The following is a 24005-nucleotide window of genomic DNA, read 5'->3' on the forward strand; positions in this document are numbered from 1 at the left end:
TTTGAATTGACTGAACGAGTTCTAACCGTTGCCTGTTTCACTAATTTAAAAAATAAATAAATCAGCTGGCTGTCAGTGTCACACACGAGCATTGTCAAAGTTTTCAGGATTTCAGGGCTGCGATGAGTTGATGACCAAGATGAGAACGTTTTCTTACGTAAATTATTACAGAAAAATATTAAAAAATGCACAATTACGAAGGTATTGTACGGCGGATACCGACAGTAAAGTTAAAATGGAGAAAATACGCAACATCGGCATATTAGCACACATCGATGCAGGTTAGATTTGATACAAAACACTGAAAACTTTTTATTTGTCCACTCTTAGGGCTTGTCTTTTTGTATTTTGCTGCCTAACCAGCTCCAAGTTAATTTCTAATAAGAAATTTCATTTCCTATCACAGAAATCAGTAATAAATAAATGAATGGTAATGACAAACTGTGTTTAGGTAAAACTACAACGACGGAGCGAATGCTGTTCTACTCGGGCACTATCCGTACGATGGGGGAGGTGCACCACGGGAACACGGTCACAGACTACATGGAGCAGGAGCGCCAGCGAGGGATCACCATTACTTGTAAGAACTTACTTATACTTTCCATAAAGTTTAATAAAATATGTATTTATATTTTTTTAAATATGTTAGTTGGAATGTCTATGTGCTCCGTTGCCTATATTTCTGTAATTTAAATTTTTCTTTTGTAGTGTATAATTCTGCATTAGTCTTAAAAGACAATCCGAGATACGTAATGTACTTGCATGCAAAAGCCTTAAGTCTTTACATACAAATCTTATAAAAAATAAGAACTCACAAGTACAAATATTTTAAATAAACTTCCTATTGAAGTCGCTAGTAATTTTATTTATTCTACTTGTATTTTGTAGCTGCGGCAGTATCTTTCCCATGGCGAGGCAGCCAGATCAACCTAATAGACACGCCAGGTCACATTGACTTTACTATGGAGGTTGAACAGAGTCTTGCTGTCCTTGATGGTGCTGTGGTTGTGCTGGATGCTTCAGCAGGTAGGTCCCTCCTTTAAGCTTTCGTTTTATTCTGGTTTTCCACAGAATTATAGGTCTCAAGAGTTATCTCTGAATCTCCAAACCAAATAAAATATTACTTCATATGTCAAAGACCATGTAAACTGGAATGACAAGCTTTTATGATGTCAGATGTCAGGTCACCTAACCTCTAGTAGACATTTGAGACTAAGTGACCTAACAACATAAAAGTCAGTAGACAGACATCTAAATATATAGAATAGTCAAATTACATACTGGCAGACAAAGCACACATAAAGCCTGACCAGTAATATATGATCACGCGCCATGTTGCGGAATTTCACTGGAACGAATTTTTTCATACTTTACTGAACTGTCACCCTATACATGAGAATAACAGCGCCCTCTTGACAATGATCATATATTACTGGTCAGGCTTTACTAGTAACCTTTGATGTCAGGACCTTGATTTTTTTTTTCGTTTTAGACAGGCAGCTGATGCTGGTACGTCTAATTCATAGTTAACCTATCATGATTTCACAGTTCAGATAGTTTGTCTGAAATAAATATTCTTCAAATGTTGTACAGCTCCCATAAAATAAGAAAGGATTTTTGGAAAAACAAAGTGTAAGGGAGTGAAAATAACTTGACTTGTACACAATGAAGGCTAGTGAAGTAGTGATCCTACGAGTATAGTATAGAATATAGATTATAGGGTTCTAAAAATGGACTACAACCGCTCAGTCACCCAGAATCACAATGTGGAAGCAAATTTTCAGGTGTGGAAGCACAGACCCTGACAGTATGGCGGCAAGCGAGCGCGCACCGCGTGCCTCGGCTGCTCTACCTTAACAAGATGGACCGGGGTGACGCAAGCGCAGCACTTTGTGTAGATTCAATCAGAGACAAACTGCAGGTGGAGCCACTGCTCTTGCACGAGGCAGTGGTGCACGAGGGCAGGCTTGTTGGTAAGATAGATGCCTTTGGGCCAGACTCTAATACTTACGAGTATCTCATAATTTTAAACTAACACACTTACGTTTATTTATGGCCTGACGTTTCGAACGTGACGTTACGTTCGTGGTCACAGGCAGACTTGCGAAGAATTGTATCAACATCTTCTTGCTGCGCGGGTTTTGCGAACTACCCGCACTTGATCTTGATTATCACATACCATCGGATGTCGTGAATGTTGTGTGTAGGCAAAGTGACAACCCTAGCGTACAAGTTAATAATCAAGATCAAGTGCGGGTAGTTCGCAAAACCCGCGCAGCAAGATGTTGATACAATTCCTCGCCAGTCTGCCTGTGACCACGAACGTAACGTCACGTTCGAAACGTCAGGCAATAAATAAACGTAAGTTTTTAAGCGATTAAGTCCCGTATTAGTTTAAAATTATGAGTGAAAATCGTGTTAGTTTAAATCAATATATAACGAGTATCTGTTCTTTTAAATAATATATATTCAATGAAGTATTTACTTGAATTTTAAATTAACAACAATACATATTCTATAAGACAGGGATCGAATACCGGTATATTTTTCATACTAATTAACCGGTATTCAATTTCGGTATCTCGGTTGATTATGTATATTTTTCCATTTCATTTAGGTGATCTGATAATTCATTGTCCTTACCTAAATACCATTCTACAATATCAAAGAAATATTTCAAATGCTACGTGATATTTTGATTTTAAGTTATACCGGTAACAATCCCGGCTATAAAATATTTTTTTTCAAATACCTACTTTGTTTTGCTGCATTAAAGCTAAGCTATTAAATTTGTAATCCGTTGTTGGGTTTTAGGCTTAATAGATCTGGTAACCAAAGAAGAAATCATCTGGACACAAGGCCGCGGGCAGAACTTACTACGGCGCAAATTGACAGAAAAAGATGGCATTCGATGGGAAAAAACTCTCGAGAATCACACGGCTCTTATCGACCAACTATCATCTTTGGATGACAGTTTAGCCGACACCATTATACATCAGGAAAGCTTGGACAACTTGAAGACAGAAGAAATTAATACTGCTATACGACGATGTACTCTGAAAATGGCAGCGTTTCCCGTCCTCTGCGGCAGCTCTTATAAAAACATCGGAGTTCAGACGCTGATGGATGGTGTTATACAATATTTGCCATCACCGTTAGAGGCGAATAGTTTATATGATTGTTTTGGGACTGACTTAGCGGCGAGGGCGTTTAAAGTACAGCATGATGATCAGAGAGGAGTGCTTACTTTTTTGAGGTTGTATAGTGGAGAGATTGCTAAGGGTCAGAAGATTTATAATTTGGGGCAAGACAAAAGTGAACAGGTTTGTAAATATATCTTTGTGGTGACGATTTCCCTTTGAACGCCACGCCTATCGCATGCGGCGCGTTATCGTGAACCTTGTCGGGATGCACGAAGGTTGATATTTGGACAACCATAGCGTGCGTCGGTTAACGTCTTTGGCGGTCTAAGGGTTAATCGATATTCATAGGGTTCCGTGCCCAAAGGGTAAAAACGGGACCCTATTACTAAGACTCCGCTGTCTGTCGGTCCGTCTGTCACCAGGCTGTATCTCATGAACCGTGATAGCTAGACAGTTGAAATTTTCACAGATGATGTATTTCTTTTGCCGCTATAACAACAAATACTAAAAACCCCGTACAACAAACGTGATTTTTTTGCCGTTTTTTGCGTAATGGTACCCTTCGTGCGCGAGTCCGACTCACCCTTGGCCGGTTTTTTTTATTGCGCAAAACTTTTGTCAATATAAAGTCTATTTTTGATACAAAGTAATTTTATTTGTTTGTGGTCAGACAGGATCCTTGTATGTGGCGCTGGCGGACGAGTATAAGCTGGTGGAGCGAGTCACGGCGGGCAATATCGCTGTCGTCAGTTCGCTCAAAGTAAGTGAAAATAAGATTCAGCTAAAAATTTCATTTCTAAAAACACAATTATTGCCGACGATACTTGGTACCAGATTATTGTATTGTCATTTGAATTATATGTATAAGTACCTACACTTGCAAAATTTCAAAACGATACGGCTAATTCAAGTACGAAGGTTTAAATTGACTTGATTGAGTGAAAAAGTGTGTATAAGATATATTTTTATTGTTACATTTTTTACTTGTGCTTTTTCGTATGCTATCGTCCACACTGTTAACGTTTTGTTAATGTTTTAAATTTTGTAAATTTGACTGCAACGAAATAAAGAATCACCAATGGTCAGCTTAAGAGTTTTGCTGTTGTGTAATTACAGTACCGGCCAATAATATATTACCTTTGAGTCTTTTTGTATGAGCTTGTATAGAGTTAAACTTAAACAATACATATAGGTTATTTTGTAGATTGCATATTTTACTAGTCATCTGAAACAAATATATGATGAATATTGCAATGAAATACTGTGAATTGCACTAGGATACTCAGCATATTACTAAAAATCCTCTAGTAAAAAAAACATACATACATACACACACACATACATACATTTAAAAGAAACCTCTATGAAAAAACCACTACATGAGACCAATTTTTCTTATCGCCCGTACTTGGCCCGTACAAAGGAATACTACTAGACCTAGACTACCTAAAACAGTGAGGTGGAACTGGTGGAAGGTGGGTGGAAGTCACTCACAAATATATAAAAAAGTTATACCGTAAAAACATGGAGGTGATATATCATGGGCCGGTAGTGTATTTTATGTGTTAGTGACCAAAATTATTATTCTGTATTATATTTAAAGTTCATCACACTCGGATCTCATATAACTAGGCAACCATGACCGGCGACCTGGTCACCTCCACACAAGCAGCGGCGAGTCGCGCCAAATCCCGCCTCACTTCATCTTTAAAGGATCCGAAATACGCTGAAGAAGTGATGCCGCCTGGTGCTCGGAATAAATTAGCTGTGGTGGAAACGGAGCCTAGTGCTGAGGAGATAGCTGACGTCTTGCTCGGGATTGGTGAGTTACCTGTTTCTACTTTAGTCGGTACCCCACACGTAATTTAAAGGACTCTATGACATGAACCATAGAGGTATAATAATGTAGAGATGAAACGGGGGAGGAGCAGCAAATAACCCGACCAAATTACGTAGGCTTTTTCTGGTATGTTGTCAGGAATGTTAAAACGTGTTTTTAATTTTGTCGCATTGCGTATGTTCTGTCCCTCACGGTCGCACGGGCGCACATCTATATAAAAAACCGGCCAAGTGCGAGTCGGACTCGCGCACGAAGGGTTCCGTACCATTACGGAAAAAACAGCAAAAAAATCACGTTTGTTGTATGGGAGCCCCATTTAAATATTTATATTATTCTGTTTTAGTATTTGTTGTTATAGCGGCAACAGAAATACATCATCTGTGAAAATTTCAACTGTCTAGCTATCACGGTTCATGAGATACAACCTGGTGACAGACAGACAGACGGACAGACGGACGGACAGACGGACAGCGGAGTCTTAGTAATAGGGTCCCGTTTTTACCCTTTGGGTATGGAACCCAAATAGGACAGGAATTGGAACTAGGTGTATGGTCTAGGTACTTCAGTGTATTGTGGCGCCGCCTTTTTACTGTTTTTTACGGTCACTTTTTGATACATGAAGATTCATTTCCTTACCTCTACCTTCCATAACCGTTAGCATGCACGAATAAAAACTTTTATAAAAAAAAAGATAAACCGACTTCAAAAAGGATGAAATAAAATATTATCCTTTTTAGGGTTCCGTGTTTAAGTATATGCGTTACCAACTGATATTTTTGAAGTCGGTGCCAAGCCAAATTTTAAACCATATATTCATAATGATTTTGGTGCAATTCGATAAAGATACATAGATATAGAAGTGTCCTACGTGGGCGATCTCGTTGTGAACGCGAACGCCTTGGGCCGGCCGCGCCGTGCCGCGTCGCTTAGCTTCGCGTTCGCGAGTGTTCGCCTATGTAAGACGCAGCGTACACGACGACAATAAACGAACTTTCTGTACACCTCAGAACAGAACACACGGTTGAACCTTCTTGGCGCAGTTCGTACCATGCTTGTCGGCACGTTAGTGTAAATCTAATACGTTTTGTCGTCCTATTTTTTTAAAGAGCATTTCTTACTAATTCTTGAACAGTCATAGCACGCAAGTGTGGGATTGGGACTGTCGCTTATCCAGAGGACTACATTTCAAAATATAAAACAATTCAAGGAACCTTCATGCAAAATTTCAGCTAAAGCGGTTCAGTTGTTTAGCCATGAAAAGGTAACAAAGAGGCAGACATAATTGCTTTCGCGTTTATAATATTTGTACAGTTGTAATGGGATTTATAGACATAAAGCTGATTATTTTTGACTGGTATTGTTACTACTTGGAGTACTTGGCTTGGCACCGACTTCAAAAATATCAGTTGGTAACGCATATACTTAAACACGGAACCCTAAAAAGGATAATATTTTATTTCATCCTTTTTGAAGTCGGTTTATCTTTTTTTTTATAAAAGTTTTTATTTTTCCATTTTTAGTTTTAAAACATTGTTAAGAGCGTGACGCATGAATGAAAAACATAATGATGTTTAACTGTAAATTCGTAAACTTTATTAAATAATCAGAATTTTCCTCGAGTCCGTCTGGGAAATCATTCCTGTCACTAAATCCATTCTCCGCCCCGCCACTGACCCAATCCCTCAAACCCGGTGATCACTCAACCTCACAGCACATCAACCCCTGATCACTGAACCCCTCGACCCTAAACCACCAACCCTTCAACCGCCATTCCCCGACCCCTAACCCCAGACCCCTTAACTTCTAACCCTAACCCCCGATCCCTTAACTCCCAACCCCACAGTCCCCGACCCATCAACTCACCTCCCCTCAACCCCCAACCTCAAACCCCTCAAACACTAATACCCTCTACCTTCACCTCTCAGTCTCTTTGGTTGTTTCCAACACTACCTACATCAAAACTCATAATACACATACGAGTACAAGTTATCAGTAGCCTTACCACGAGTTTGACATTGATATATTCGCTATCGTGTGCGTAACTTACTGTTTATGCATCTCGCTCGTACTAGCATATTAGTGTACAAAGTAAGTTACGAAGAATATTTAGTGTCAAACTCGTGGTTAGGCTACAGTTGCACTACATCAAATTGGTGGTTTTGGGGAGGAAATGCTTGAGTTACTTTAGAAAACACCGAAATTACCACACACGTGCCTTTAAAAATTGAGGAGTTCCCTCAATTCCTCACGGATTCTATCATCAGATCAAAACCAAAAATATTACGAAAACACCTTGGAGAGGTAACTTCATTCAAACAGAAAAAGAATAAATCGGATCATGGGTGCCGGAGTAATCGCTGAAATCATTATCATCAAAACAATCATCATCATCAGCTCCACTTCATCAAATTGGTGGTTTTCGAGAAAAAATGCTCAATTTGCTTAAGAAAACGACCAAATCGCCATACATGTGCCTTTAAAAATTGAGGAGTTCCCTCAATTCCTGTCTGTTTTCAACACACTTGCTCAAAACGACGTTTTTATTCCACCGATTTTTGGCTCATAATCCTAGATATTAAACACGCGTGCTCTTTCAGTTTATTATTCCATTCGTGCTTTTTCATTATATTATCCGACTGAGTTAACAAGCTAACTGATTGCTAATAATATGCATGGAAAGGGAGCCTTCTTTAATTGGTCGGACTGGCGGGCACCGGCGCGCCCGACCGCCTGCGCAGTGCGCGGCCCGGCCGGCCGGCAGTGGGACAGATGCAACACACAATACTAACTGTTACAACTATTAAAATTTGTTAATATGAAAGTTTCTTTTTTTTTCTCGCAAGTGTGTTGAAAAACGTCGTATGAAACGCGTGTGCATTGGTCATTACACACATCGGCTTTCTTATTGCGCGCTCGCTTACAGCTCGCGCGCACAATATCGCCTCGTGTGTAGTGTCCAACTTAGCACACTTGTATCATAATGTACTATTACAACCATATTTTATTTACAGGTACCACAATTCCTGAGCCCGTATTCCTGTGCTCGATCGAGCCGCCCAGCGCGGCCTTCCAGAGCGCCCTCGAGACCGCGCTCGGCGAGCTGGCCCGCGAGGACCCCAGCCTGAGGGTCGTCACGGACGACGAGTCCGGGCAGCTGGTGCTGGCAGGTACTCCCGTGTTCCTGCACATAGCCTTCCAGAGCGCCCTCGAGACCGCGCTCGGCGAGCTGGCCCGCGAGGACCCCAGCCTGAGGGTCGTCACGGACGACGAGTCCGGGCAGCTGGTGCTGGCAGGTACCTATAGGAGTATCAGCCGGCCCGGAACCTAATACGTTCTCTCTCAAGATCGTTACAATGGTCTTATGCGTCCCCAATTAGCCTCATGCATGAAGTTTATATTTGAACGAAATATTTTTTATTTGGATGTTTGTTACCGTTATATCATGTTACGAATGCATTTCCGTTATTAAATTATCATTTAATTGCTTAAAATGATAAATAAACAAACATGTCCCGATTTGGTTACCCAACATAAAAACAATGTTCATCTTCCAGGTATGGGCGAACTCCACCTCGAAATAATAAAAGAGCGCATCATCCGCGAATACAAAATAGACGTCGAACTGGGCCCAATGCAGATCGCATACCGCGAAGCGTTGCTCGGCAGCGGCAAGCAAACTATGGCGGTTGACCGAAAGATGGCGGGCGCGAGGCAGCAAGTCAAGGTCACGCTGTCCGCGAAGAATGTTAAGGGCGTTGCTGCTGATAAAGTGCTAAGGTTAGTATACTTCTATAGTAGCAGTTTTCAAACTAGTTTGGTGACGGAACCCTTTTGGAAAGCGAAATATTTGACGGAGCCCCAAATGAAAAAAGAGTGTAGAAACAGCTCTCTATACAACTGGGTTTCGTTTTTTTCTTAAGTATTTCAAGTATTCTCGCGGAGCCCCCATAGAGGCTTTACGAAGCCCTAGGGCACACTTTGAGAATGGCTGTTCTATTTTATTCAAGTTATTTGTTTGTTAGTTTAGTTTTTTGTTATTTTTTGTTCAAGTAATAACTAGGTAGTAATAAAGGGGTAGGGGTTGAGAATTATTTCTTGGTAGCGGCCAGCAAACTTTAACGGTTGACCCTACGATGTCGGGCGCGAGGCAGCAAGTCAAGGTCACGCTGTCCGCGAAGAATGTTATTAGACCGCGGGCCAGGAACAGATTTCCATGACCAATCGCCTCCCGGGCGAAAACTCATATAGTGGTTAACGGCTATGTATATGATTGAGGAATGGCAGCAAATAAATTATATAAAAAAAATTTAGTCATCGCCTCCCGCTTGATACTTTGTGAGATGATAGTTTAGATGCTATTGTATCGCTGTGGAAAGACCGTCAGCTGGTCACATGAACATGTAAAAACAAAAATTCTTTTCAGTCATCGGCGTCATCGCCTCCCGTTTGATACTTTGTCTGATGATAGTTTAGATGCTATTGTTAATAAAACAAATCGTCAGTCTGTTGGATCGCGGTGGAAAGACCGTGTTACGCGTTTCGGTGGCTGCCATTCCTCAACCCACCAACGGAGCGGCAGCTGACGTTCACGAGGGTTCATCATACATAGCCGTTAACCGCTATACGAGTTTTCGCCCGGGAGGCGATGACTGACGAAATTTGCGCCTGGCTTGCGGTCTATAAGGGTATTGCGTCTGGTATACAGTACAGGCTAGTTTTCGTGTAGGTCTTGTAATTTAAATGAATTATTAGAATTCCGTACGGGTAAGAAAGAAAAACATGACTGTATTGTGCTTCGTTGTTGAATGTGTACCGTTTGGTACAGGATGGACAAGTCAGCGGAGAGCGCAGCGAACCTGTCACACCTGCACCCGCGCTCCATGGCTGCCATCCGCCAGGGCGCGGACACGGCGCTGCTGCACGGACCTAAACTGGGCTGCCCGGTATGTATTATTTTATTACTAGCTTTTGCCCGCAACTTTGTCTGCGTGGAATCTGTAACAGCAGCTAGAGTAAGTTTAGCGCCTGGATAATGTGTAATAGCAATCATCGAATTTAAACTGTTGTGAGACTTACTAACATTAAACTAAAACAAGTGAGTCTAAACCGTGAAATTATTTAATGTATTGGCAATCATCCAATTTGAGGATAAGCTTAATTGCTTGACATCAATTATCAGGCAATTCATTAAATCTCTCAATTTCACCCTCCTTTTCACTCTCTTTAGGAAAGATTTCTGGCATAAAAACTATCCTATGTCCTTCCCCGGGACTCAAACTATCTCTATGCCAAAACTAAATCGGTTCAGCTGTTTAAGCGTGAAGAGGTAACATACAGACAGACAGACAGACAGACTTTCGCATTTATAATATTAGTATGGATTAGCCTAAAAGAGTGTGTTATTGCTGGTCAAAACCCTCCACCTTTTTAGGGTTCCGTACCCAACGGGTAAAAACGGGACCCGTCTGGCCGTCTGGCCGTTTGTCCGTCTGTTTGTCACCAGGCTGTATCTCATGAACCGTGATAGCAAGACAGTTGAAATTTTCACAGATGACGTATTTCTGTTGCCGCTATAACAACAAATACTAAAAAGTACGGAACCCTCGGTGGGCGAATCCGATTCGCACTTGTCCGGTTTTTTTCGCCTTTCTATTATAAGCAAACCCCGCAACAGAGGTAGCAAAACCGTAGCATATGACAGTTTTATGTTAGGGTTAGTGATTATGATGAATCATTTACTTATTTATTGTAGGTACGTATGATTAATATGTATTAATTCAAATTAAAGATAACCTTACTGCTGCTACTGCTGCTCTCGTTTCGGAGGCCAAGACCCTCTTTGGGTCGTTGAGCCATGTTAGTTAGTTAGTTACTGACCCTCTTTTTATTTTTTTTATTTTATATTTATTGGTTCACCAACAATTGTTTAGACTTTGTTAAGTATAACTACAAACGAACTAAGTATGGAGATAGGTCTATAGTTCGAAATTGTAGTGTCATCACCAGACTTATACACGGGCGCCACCTTTGCTGTCTTCCATTGTGGCGGAAATTCTCCCGTTGCCAGAGATTTATTGAATATTAATTTTAGGGTGTGAACTAACGCCGACGCACATGAATGTATGAAAATAGGTGGAATTCCGTCTGGCCCTGCGCCTTTTTAGGGTTCCGTACCCAAAGGGTAAAAACGGGACCCTATTACTAAGACTCCGCTGTCCGTCTGTCTGTCTGTCACCAGGCTGTATCTCATGAACCGTGATAGCTAGACAGTTGAAATTTTCACAGATGATGTATTTCTGTTACACAACACGCCGCTATATCAACAAATACTAAAAAGTACGGAACTTGGCCGGGTTTTTTTCTATCAATTCCTTTTTAATAGGTTGTCTTTAGTAATGATAGGAGCAACAAAGTGAAGGCTGTTATTTATAAGAGGACTAGTGACTGTTGGTCACCAATATCATGATTACTGGTTATAACTTCCTTTGCATATACAGTTGAAAAGTAAGACGCAAACAGTTCGCATATTACATAGCTATTTGAAGTAGTACTTAACCCATTAGACATAACTGATGGATACACACTTGACCCTCCGCGCTTACATTTCACATGTGTCTAGAACAACTTGGGATTTTCCCTTAATTTGTCCTCTGTTTTATGAATGTATTCATTGTATCTTGCTTTTGATAATTTATTCAATTTTGATATAAACTTGTTTAATTTTCTATCAAAGTAAATAAATTAACATGTCAATATCATTAATGTTAAATAGAATAGAATAGAATAGAATAGAAAACGTTTATTGTAAAAATCTACATACAGCACCATACAAATTTAAAAAGAAGAAGATCTTATACACTAACACGTAAAATTACAAGTAGCTTATACTAACATGCAATAATTACAATATTGATGCTGTTATAGAGGCTACAAATGGACACCACTCAGCATATGCTCTAACATATAGGTATATGCTACAGCGCTGGTCTTCCGTGGAGCCCAGGGCAAGAAGATAGCTCAGAACAGTAAAGGCAGTAACTAATAATTAGGACAAATTAGAAACAATATACAAGTAAAAATTTGAAAGTGGATGTGGAAGTGAGTGGTTTGGGAATATGTAAAAATATATATAAAGAGGTGTAAGTCAAGCATGTATTTAGTTTAATATATAGTGGAGCATTAGTTTAATATATAGTGGACCTTAAGGCATTAGATCTGCCATTGTACCATCATGTATTGAGCAAAAAATATTAAATAAACATATATATATAATCGAATAAATAAATAATGATTAAATTTATAAAATACAATAACTAATAAATATTTGTGAGTTAGTACTTGGTAGTTAGTTGTAAATAGGTTTTTAGAGAAGGCATCGATCGACGATTTAAACTAACAGAAAAATATCCGTTATATTCAATATCACTCACGCAAATAAGTAAGACACCTAAGGAATAATCTAGCTAAGATGCATGGAACGCGAGGAACACGGCAGTTGCAAGCTGAAAAGATATCGTTTAAATTTAAGTTTAAAAGTGAATAATGTTTTAGAGTTACGTATTGGAGGGGGTATGTTGTTCCAGCATTTCGTAGCAGAGTAGCGAAAACTGCCACGAAACGCTGCTGAACTGCCGTGTCTCGGACAGATTAGTCGAATAGCATCTCTCATAGGGCGGGTGGAGTACGACAACTTGTTAAAAAGGTATTGGGGCTGTTGAAAATTTACTACACCGAAAAGTAAGGTCGCAAAATGCAACGATCGACGTGCTTCCATTTTCAACATCTTACCAGTGTTAAGATAAGGGGTGACATGAGTACGTGGAGGTATGGGGAAACAGAAACGGGCACAGGCATTCTGGATGCGTTGAAGGAGTGCCTTTGAACGAGCCAGTAAGCAACCGTTGATCACAGTATCGACATAGTTGAGTTTAGATAATATTAAGGTGTCGCATAATTTTATTCTAAGGTCGACACTGAGATATTGACGAACCTGGTATAGTACTTTCAATCTATAGTAGCAATTTTTAGCGACATCGATCACATGTTGTTCAAAACGCAAGCGCTCGTCTAAGTGTAGGCCAAGGTTCCGGGCTGCAGAGACTCGCTCGAGGCGATCACTTCCGAGCATAACATTAATATCAAAGCTGGTTACTTTGTCAACTTGGCCTTTAGTGCCAAGCACTAGAAACTTTGACTTGTCGGGGTTAAGGACTAAGTCACACTGTCCAGACCATACGTCGATACGATCAAGATCCTGATTCAACAGCTCCAAAGCAGTTTGTGTCTCCCGTGGATGGAACGTTTTATAAATTTGCAGATCATCTGCATACATGTGATAGTGACAGTTCTTTATACAACTCGTAATGTCTGCCACGTACAAAATAAACAAAACGGGACCCAGAATCGATCCCTGAGGGACTCCGCAATTTATAGATGTATTTAAAGAGTAATCTGTTAGTCCAGAATAATTACGAAGCCCAACTTTCTGGGAACGACCAGAGAGATAGCTATCAAACCATTTTATGGTTCCGACGTCGAAACCATAGTAAGCAAGTTTAGACAACAATAGCGAAATATTTATAGTGTCGAAGGCTCTGGAAAAGTCTAGGAGGACTAGGATTGATGCCTCTCCTTTATCCTGCGCTGTTAGTATGTCATCGATTACGTCCAGGAGTGCCGTGGCTGTGCTGCGCGCTTTCCGAAACCCAGACTGCTTATTTGGTAATATGTTATTTGCTTCTAAGAAATCTGTTAATTGCCGACATACCACTTTCTCCAGAGTTTTCGACACGAAACACAGGATGCTAATAGGCCTGAGGTCCTTTAGGTCAGTAGGTTCAGGAGTTTTGGGTATAGGCCTGACTATCGCCGATTTCCAGTCATCTGGGAAAACACCAGTGCAGATGGATTGGTTGATGATGCTTGTGATGATATGTAAAGTTCTAGGCAAGGTAAGTTCAACCATATCCAACGTGATGTTGTCAGTGCCTACTGCATTGCTTGAGAAAGATTTGATGATCCTCAAAACAGTGCCTTCATCTACTGGTTTCAACATGAACTTCGCGGAACCAAATCTATGGAACTCATAATACATTAAACTGGTTAGGGTGACACCTCTTCTCGTGGGTAAATTAATAAAGTGACTGTTAATCTGATCTGGATTGTTAAAATTAGGAGGCAGATCATTACGCTTTTTAAAATCGGCGATGTTACTTTTGATATTTTGCCACATAACTTTGGGATTATTTTGATTATTTGTAATATATGTCTGATAAAAGGCTGACTTTTCGGTAAAAATAGCTGTGTTAACTATGTTTTTTAAATCCTTATAGTATTGTTTATGTGAGTCAAGCCCAGTTCGGCGAGCTCTTGTGTGCGCTACATCACGGAGCCGCATCATCTCCCTGACTGTAGGAGTGATCCAAGGATGAAGTCGTTTTTTTATTAGAATTTTTTTTAAAGGCGCGTGAAGTTCAAAAAGCTGTATAATGGACATATTGAAACGGAAAAGAGTATCGTTGACGTTGTCACACACCAAGCGTTCCCAGTTTATAGAATCAAGGTCAGCGTTAAACCTGTGCATATCAATATCCTTAAGCGGTCTGTACACTAACCATCTTGGAACCGGCTTATTTTTCCTAATGTTAAGCTCACAGGTGATAAACGCATGGTGACTGAGGTCAGGAATATAGTTCACCGCTACATGTCCTATTTTTGCATTTGAACATATTATATCTATTTGCGTTTCTGAGTGATCAGTAAAATGGGTTGGTTCGTTAACAAATTGTGATAGTTGTAGTGTGCGTAAAAAATCTGATAACTTGATTGTGTTAGGATCATGAGCGCGTAAGATATTAATGTTGAAATCACCTAGCAATACGACATGGTCATACGCTGATAGTGAACATATTGACTCAGATAGTGTATCAAGAAAAACATCAACACTCTGCCATGGGGGCCGGTACGCGGTCCCTATAGCAATCTTACTGCCATTAAGATTAAGGCCAAGCCACATTTGTTCAACGCACGGAGCCGTCGGCGTCGTAAGTACACGCGGGCGTATATGTTCACTTATATAAAATCCAACACCACCGCCGCGTGAGCGCTGGCCGGCCGGACGCGGCGAGTGACGCAGACGGAACCCGGGCGGAGCCGGGGCACGCAGTTCCTCACCAGTACGTAGCCATGTCTCATTTATAGCTAAGATGTCCACAGGGTGATTGTTAAGGGCTACTAAAAACTCAGTATGGCGTGTTCCTAGCGAGCCGGCATTCAATAAACCCAATTTAAAGTTTTTATTTTTAATTACATATTTAATAACATACGAGAACACTATCTGGCAAAACAAACTATTTATAAGCAACTGTTTGAGGATCGTCATATGGCGGCGTTCAATAGATGCTAATCCGGGGAAATATAAACCATTGGGCGGTATAAAAGGTGGCCGGGCTGAAATTTGCCTACGAAAGTTATTATTTTGGTAATTATTCAAAAGTATAAAATAATAAATAGCATGCAGTGTGAATAAATATATATTTATTTCGCTATATATGAGTAGGTAAGTAGGTATGGATAGGAACATTAATTTTTGTTTATACGTAGATATTTTTTTAAGCCCAGTGTGTACCAATTCATAGTCATAAGGTCGAAAATTGATACAAAAAACAAGTTGAGAGATAACAATATAAATACATATCACATTAAAAACTTGATTTGCAAATCGTCTAGGTAACATTTGATATTCTTGTTGACATATGTTTATCATCGTTACAATGAATAGTAACTTAGAAACAGTGATTTTTTTAATGAACACATTGAGTAGCATCGAGCATAGAAGGCTAAAAAATAAATTATAATTAATACACATGAGCCTTACAATTACACAAAATAATACGAAGTGCATTAAAAAAGGTGCAAACTTATTCGTTCCTAAAAACCCTACCTATGTCGGCTTCAGACCTGATTTTTATTGCCGAATGTTCAGCAGGTAGCAAATAGGTTTCAATGTGTCTGTCATTTTGTATATGAAATCACATATTTTCCTTATTTCATTCAAATAATTATGGAATCTTTAGAAAATATTGGTGTGCTTGAAAACAACGAACATAATATTTTTTGTATTATATGTGCAGTGAATATAAAAATCAAAGAAACACAGCGTGGTCAAACATTTAGCGAGTAAAAGCCACCAAGAAAAGAAAGATCGTTTCTCGTCACATTTAGATTTTCTTTTAAAAGACAAACCTGGTATACAACTAAAAGACAACAAAATGTACTGTATTTCATGTAATACTTACATTCTACCAAAAAGCATGACATTGATCTTCATTTGGCAACAGTGACAACCCTGACGCACAATTGCTACAGATTTGCTAGTTCGATTGCAGGGTATGCTAATGTACACTCCCGCCACTCTTACGAATGCGGATTTCAAGCGTAGAGCTCAGCCTTATGGTAAGCGGTGTCACAAGCGCGTTGTCGACCCAACGGGTACAAGGGTCCAGTAAGTTGACAGGATATATACAACACTCACTGAATTAATTTTTAACAAGCAAAAACATCTGCGAACGATGGTATTAAGCTAAGAATATATTTTTTTAAGTGCGAAAATTACTACTGCCTTGGGTGCCTTGGGTTGGCTTCTTAAGAAGTGTAACGTTCGTAGATGTCGCTAGGGTCCCATATGGTGGAAAGATTTGCTTTCTATAGATGAGGTCTTGGTGGCTCAGTTGGCAGAGCGTTGGAGTATCGACCCAGAGGCCGTGAGTTCAAATGTCCCCCAAGGCAGTAATTTTTCTACTTAAGGTGGTTCGATTTTCATACAAAATTCAATCTGCTTTAATTAAGGCACTACACACTATTACTACACAAATATTTGCTCATTTATCTACTTTCGAATATTCGTTTGCGCTAAATTAATAGAAAAACTTTGTTTCATACAGAAATCATACATAAATCAACGTAATTTTTTCATCAATTTTACGTATGTGTGTGTCACAAATGTCGTGTACAAATACGTTGCGTGCGACGTTGCCACTCTATGACGTTGGCGACGTTGCCTGGCCGACCTGGCAGGATTTGCAGTGCCGTCATGTTTAGTGCATTTTTATTTGACAGTGTTGACACTGACACATAGGGTCATGTTTATTGTGTCAATTTGTTTGTATAAATTGAAAATGATAGCAACGTCTAAATCAAGTTACAAAAATCATCGGTGTTCTGGTCCGCGAAAATCCAGAAAAATTCAGACTCAATTGAAGCGGAATTCATGATGGTGAAGTTTCGTAAGGTAGGTACAGTTTCATTCCTTCATTGTACATTGTAATTTTCTCGTGCCGATCTTTTTAGAAAATAATTCTCACTTCTTCCGTAATTAGATATAAGCAGTGAACAATACCTATATAATGTAATTATTACTGTTTTGGTTGCCGAATAGTCAATGTGTCACTAACTCTAGGTTTTTTTAGGTATTGTGCAAAATGAAGAGGCATTCTTGGAAATATAATGTTTTCCTTCATTAGCCAGAAAAAATCAGGACATCCTCACTGCAATAAAGTAAAATAAAACATTTCCTGGGGATGAAAATTATGGAATTTTGTCTATGAATGAAAAACACAATTATTACTAGGTAATTTGTTGCATCATCTTTCTTCCTATAACATTAGAGATTTTGTGCTATCATGATATTATTTTTCTTTCAGGTACAGGGACAACTACGGCTAACAAATATGAAAAAATGTTATTTCATTTGTTGTGTGAATCCATCTACACCAACAAGACATCCACTGCTGGACATAGGCCTCCCCAGGGATCTCCACAACGACTGGTCTTGCAAGACCGGCCAAAATATCGAGAAATAAATAATATAAATAAACATGATAAATATCCCGTTTTCTATAATAGTTATAATTAGAAGGCCATGCAATGTTGTTACTCACTGTACCTACTTGAATCCAAAAAAATAAAATAAAAAAAGTTTTAATTTTATTTTACAATTACTACTTTATTATTAGTACATTACGATACAAGTGCGAAAAGTAGGAAATTGGCCTCGAGTGGCGATAAATTGAAACACGACCGAAGGAAGTGTTTTAATCGACACGAGTTGCGAATTACCTTTTCGCACGTGTATTGTACAACGTTTTACAGTACATAATTATGGCCCTTTACATTTTCGACATATGCACGTATTGTACTAATTACTAGGGCGGTAACGTATATGTAGCACCATATGTACTAAAAAGTATTTTATAGTACATATGGTGCAACTTTCTCGCCCTAGTGCGTAAAGAGCACTTTTCATGCATATGTCGAAAGTTTAAAGGGCCATATGTACTGTAAAACGTTGTACGATACACGTGCGAATAGGTAATTCGCAACTCGTGTCGATTTAAAACACTCTCTGCGGTCGTGTTTTAATCTGTCGCCACTCGTTTCGAATTTTCCGCACTTGTATCGTAAATAACTATTTCAAACTGCAAGGGTACGATGATAGATCTCAATTCAATATAATTTTGCAACATCTGGCATTATTAGGTTATAAATTGTATGGAGATGAAATCTATCATCGTACCCTTCCAGTTTGAAAAATACTATAGAGGCTGGGCAGTAAGGGATTGCTTTACTTGTAGAACTATATTTAGCCCTTTAAAAAAAAACTGATACCTAACACTTACAAACCTGGACTTCCTTGGGCTAGTGCTACTAAGAATCGTCAGTATTCTCCATCCTTTCTGAGTTGGAAGAACCCAAAAAGGTGAGATTTGTGAAAGTCAGGTTTTCAATATATGTGGCGTTTCAACCAAACAGGTACCTACTTATTGTTGTCATATTTCCATAAAGCTTCAAAATGAAATCAACCTAATCGACAACCGACAATGTGGTACCTTTTAGTTCAAAACGTCACATATTTTTATAAAACGTTATAAACTAATTTATTAATAATACTGAATATCTGGAAGAAAAAGAAAACATAAGTAAAAACTCAAAAATGCTCGTTTTCCCAGAGATAAGACCTAGCTAGATCGAACCCCTTACAGCAAATTTCATCGAAATCGTTAGAGCCGTTTCCGATATCACTGAAATATATTTCGGTTATATCGGAATCGGACAAGAATTCGAAGAATAAAAGGTATAAGAAACATAAGATAACACAAAAAGGACAAAAAAAAGTACCCCTGTCGTACCAGTTTCGAACCCGAATCCTCTTGCACGTATTTCCACGAACATACCGCAACGCCATTGCAGCATACTTACACTGCTTGAAATTGTCTACTACAAGCATCACGGAAACACTGTTTGCATGTGTGAGTAATAGTAGGAAATAGCATGACAGAAACACTCTGTCGACTTTAAAAGTGTTTTTTGCATTAATGAAGTATTCAATGTTTATTATAATAGTTCAATATTTATGTAAAAAGTGCGCTAAACATACTTTTAAGTATACAGATACCAACACTATTCCACAAAAAAATAAAACCTGAAAATTTGCGAAAGTGACGCCATCTAGCGGGGTTTAAGCTTTGGGTAACCTAGTCGAACCACCTTAAAAAAAAAATTTAAACACTGATTATAAACAACACAGTGCATAGGCGTTCTGGAAACAACTGAATTGATACACTTGGTCAAGCAAATCTTGTCAGTAGAAAAAGGCGGCAAATTTGAAAATTCGCGGGTTAGCAACACTACCACAGATTATATAATAGTTCTAACGAACAGATACTTATCTCTCAAAGAAAACGCAAATACCTACCGTTTTGATACCTACACAAAAATACAATGGAGTGAACTTCGGCGGGCCGCTCCCCGCACCGCGCGCACCGGCACAACGCTAGGGTTGCCGACGCTTAGAAATGATAAACACCAATAGGTATTTATCATGAGAATCATTACAAATGATAAATACCAATAGGTATTTATCATTTCTAACAGCGGAGTGAAATAAAATGAAATCTAAAACCTTAAATTATGTATTTTAGTCATTCACTCATTCATTTACAACTGTTTTACTTTGTAACTATAAATTTGTCGTAATAAACACTACATGTTTAATGAAAGAAATTCAATAGTAAGTACCTACGTAGCTCGTAAATATCGTAAAAATTGCAAGTGCGGTGCGCGGTGACGTGCGTGCGTGAGCGCGTGTGGCAACCAACTGGCTTGCTTTTCTACCGTGAACGGGAGACGATTCGTAGGTATAAATCCGAGCTTGCGCGGAGAGTTCCATAGGCCTGACACTACGTTTGAATAGTTCGAACATCGCGTGTCATGTATATTTTATCTGTGGAACTGTTTTGTTTACATTTCATCGTTGTTCAATGTACATTGCTGCTTTTTGTTCGTTTCTTAGGGATACCAGACTTAAGTTTGCTTTACATTGCTACTGACATATCCAGCTTGACAGACTATAGGTAGGAAGATTGTATAAATGTCGACCTTGTGTTTCAGATGGTGGACGTCCAAGTAACCTTGCACTGGTTTGAAGTGACGCGCGGCACGTCAGATTCCGTAGTCGCCGCCACCGTCGTTCAGTGTTTGAGGAAGGTAAGATAAGTCTTACCTTCGTTTTGATTTAAGTATTTGAAATTTTAGTCATTACAACCAAAGAGGATATAATATAGAGCGGTACTGTCATAGTAAATGTTGTAACCACAGTAAATTACTGCCATCTATCGATACATTTTAAAACTAAAAATGAAGATTTATAAATATACGATAAAATGTATTTAAATATGGATAAATGATTATTTTTATTTGCATTAATTATTTTTATTATTTTGACCCATGTTCTTTCACTGATATGCGTTAAAATTGTAAAATAACAAACCAAACCGTCAACGCTCTCTATACGAGAGTAGGCCAAAGCTAGTAGCGCCCTCTGAACGAGAATCAAATTTTCTTGATTTTAGAGGCACGTTTTTTCCTTAGACTGTATCCATCTATTACGGAGTTATATCTATCTTTGTTACAACTTAAAATTTAAATACAATTTAAAATTGAATGAATAAGTAGGTACCTAAATTACACAGTATAAAAAATGTACTAACCTATAGTAGAGAAGTAAAGAACCCAATCATAAACAGAATGCCCCGTCCTACAGTTCGGCCTGCGGCATGGACCCCATTACACTGACGGCGTTAGGTTAGGTTACACGGGGCAGACACGGGGGCGTCTGTCACCGATAGGGAAGAGGTCCTCGGGTTGGAAGGCATGTCAAGTGTTCGGACATGCCCTTAATGGTGGTTTCGGGCAAGCATCTACCCGGTGATGGGTCCTAATGGGCAGCTGCTGCTGGGGTTGCGGATGAGTGACGCCGCGTGCCCGTGACTCCATCCCAAAGGCAGAGAGACGAACACCCCAGGTTTTTTTAGTGAGTAGAAATCTCACATATCCTCAGTCCCTCCCCCTGGCGCTGGGGAATCTGGTTACCTACCTCTCTGTACTGCTAGGGCGATACGCTGAGAGAGGTACGCATCGGCCCTATTTATTTATTTAAGTATTTATTTCAGTACCTAATTATTGCTAGCTGTAGATGTAAAGATTTAGTGATGATAATTATGTTAGGCATGGACATTAAATAAAACTTCACCTTTTTTAAGCCTATACCAAAGAGGCTAACCAGATGTTATTGTACTTTTATTTGGCAAAAATTCCTCATTGTAGACTATAAAAATATTTAACTAACCTACTATTCTCATGACAGGTGTTCGAAGAAGCAGAAGCCATGCTGCTAGAACCAGTAATGCTGCTCCAAGTGGTGTGTCCCGAGAGTCACTCCGCCCGTGTCATGGCGGACCTGACTCGCCGACGCGCTGAGATACTACACGTTCAGATGAGGCACCGCAATAAGGTACAATTCCTGTTTTTACCAATCAAAATTGAACCGTATCACCGAGCAGGATAGGTGATCATATAAGACGAAAAAAGGGGCCGGAAGAGTTACACTGGCATTTTGCTTTTTAGGGTTCCGTATCCAAAGGGTAAAAATGGGACCCTATTACTAAGACTCCGCTGTCCGTCTGTCCGTCCGTCTGTCTGTCACCAGGCTGTATCTCATGAACCGTGATAGCTAGACAGTTGAAATTTTCACAGATGATGTATTTCTGTTGCCGCTATAACAACAAATACTAAAAACAGAATAATATAAATATTTCAATGGGCCTCCCATACAACAAACGTGATTTTTTTCTGTTTTTTTTTCCGTAATGGTACGGAACCCTTCGTGCGCGAGTCCGACTCGCACTTGGCCGGTTTTTTGTTACTTAATGCAGTGGTGGGTCACTCATCCTTTCGGTCAAACTCGGCTCCGTTCGGCTCAGCATTGCTCCGAGCAATTATTAGGGTTGGCACAGCTTGACGTCTTTGCGTGCACGACCACAGACAAGATAATGACATGAATTTTGACAACCCTAAATAGCCGAAAGGGATAGTGCCATACATTAGAAAGGGACAGCATGATTCGACCCTGAATCGCTGTCAAACTTCGGGTTTGTAGGAAGTGTCCTTTCTGTACGGTAGTACTATTATATATTCTGTGCTTAATGTTGGCAATTTGACATAGTCATAGAGTTTTTAAGAAGGTGGAATCATTGTGATCTTGACAGTTTAGTTATGGCAAAGATAGATATAACTCCGTAATAGATGGATACAGTCTAAGGAAAACACGTGCCTCGAAAATCACGATAATTTGATTCTCGATCAGATGGCGCCACTAGTTTTGGTCTACTCTCGTATAGAGGGCGTTGACGGTTTTGTTTGTTATATATAATTTTAACGCATATCAAAGAACATGGGTTAAAATCATATAAAAATAATAAATGCAAATAAAAAAATCATTTATCCATATTTAAATACATTTTAACGTATTTTTATAAATCTTCATTTTTAGTTTTAAAGTATGTCGATAGATGGCAGTGAATTTACAGTGGTAACCAAATTTACTATGACAGTACCGCTCTATCTTATTATATCCTCTTTGGTTATGGCTAGTGGTGCATTTGCCGTAGCTCTATAATGCCATAATTTTTATTTGTAAATATAACTCTAAATTTACTTCTTACACACTTTTAAAATGTCTCTCTTGTCCACAGGTAATAGACAGCATTACCCCACTCTCGGAGCTACTAGGATACTCTTCAACTCTACGTTCGCTTAGCTCTGGACTGGCTTCCTTCACCATGGAGTTCCATTCGCACCGACAGATGGCGCCACACGACGAGGAAAAGGCGATACGCAGTGTTACGGGATTCTAGGCTCTATTGCAGTAGCCACACGAATTATGATGGTATATCTTAGATATCTAGTATTGGGACTACTAAGTTCCTCAATGATTAGTTTGGGACTAGAAATTTTACAATGAAGTTCCATTCGCACCGATAGATGATGCCACACGACGAAGAGAAGGCTATACGCATTGTCACGGGAGTCACGAGACTCTAGCCTTTATGTCATTGGACAGACGGGTTATGATGATATATTTTAAATATCACTGTTATCGAAACTATTAGGACTAGTGTCTTTCACTATGGAGTTCCATTCGCACCGACAGATGGCGCCACATGACGAATAAAAAGCTACTCGTAGTATCATGGGATTCTAAGCTCTGACAGGACCTGTCCTGAGTCATTATTCATTATAGAATCAGCTACAACACTAAACGCTCTCCTGGCTTAGTTCTGGACTGACTTTCTTTTACAATGATATACAGATATATAGATCTTTATTGGTAAAATAAAATACATTTTACAAGTCACTCAATTCTTAAGAATAAAATAAAAATAAAATTATTACTTACAATAATAAGTTGATATGAATGTTTAGAGGAAGTTACGATATGGAAATCAACGCTCATTTCGCATAGACATCATGAATTCGTCGGTCGAGTAGGAAGCCTTTTCTAAAAGTAACGATTTTAGCTTTTTGTTAAATATTGTGTCACTTTTCGATTCTTTTATATCGGTCGGTACTGAGTTATAAAGCTTTGGTCCCATAATATTTAGTGACTTTCGTGACTTCGCGAGCCT

The 24005-nt window shown here is 39.3% G+C and overlaps 1 protein-coding gene across 1 annotated transcript; it reads left to right on the top strand.

The window, feature by feature from the left end:
* Positions 1-98: 98 nt before the first annotated feature.
* Positions 99-23352, top strand: LOC134748167 (ribosome-releasing factor 2, mitochondrial). The gene is made up of 13 exons (XM_063682880.1): positions 99-281; positions 452-580; positions 889-1026; positions 1785-1973; positions 2815-3323; positions 3814-3903; positions 4776-4965; positions 7995-8150; positions 8538-8760; positions 9809-9926; positions 20431-20526; positions 21686-21832; positions 23073-23352. The coding sequence occupies exons 1-13, from the start codon at positions 131-133 to the stop codon at positions 23232-23234; spliced, it is 2298 nt and encodes a 765-aa protein (XP_063538950.1). The 5' UTR covers positions 99-130; the 3' UTR covers positions 23235-23352.
* Positions 23353-24005: the final 653 nt, after the last annotated feature.

This window comes from Cydia strobilella, chromosome 16 (genome assembly GCF_947568885.1).
Source record: "Cydia strobilella chromosome 16, ilCydStro3.1, whole genome shotgun sequence".
Classification (NCBI taxonomy): domain Eukaryota; kingdom Metazoa; phylum Arthropoda; class Insecta; order Lepidoptera; family Tortricidae; genus Cydia; species Cydia strobilella.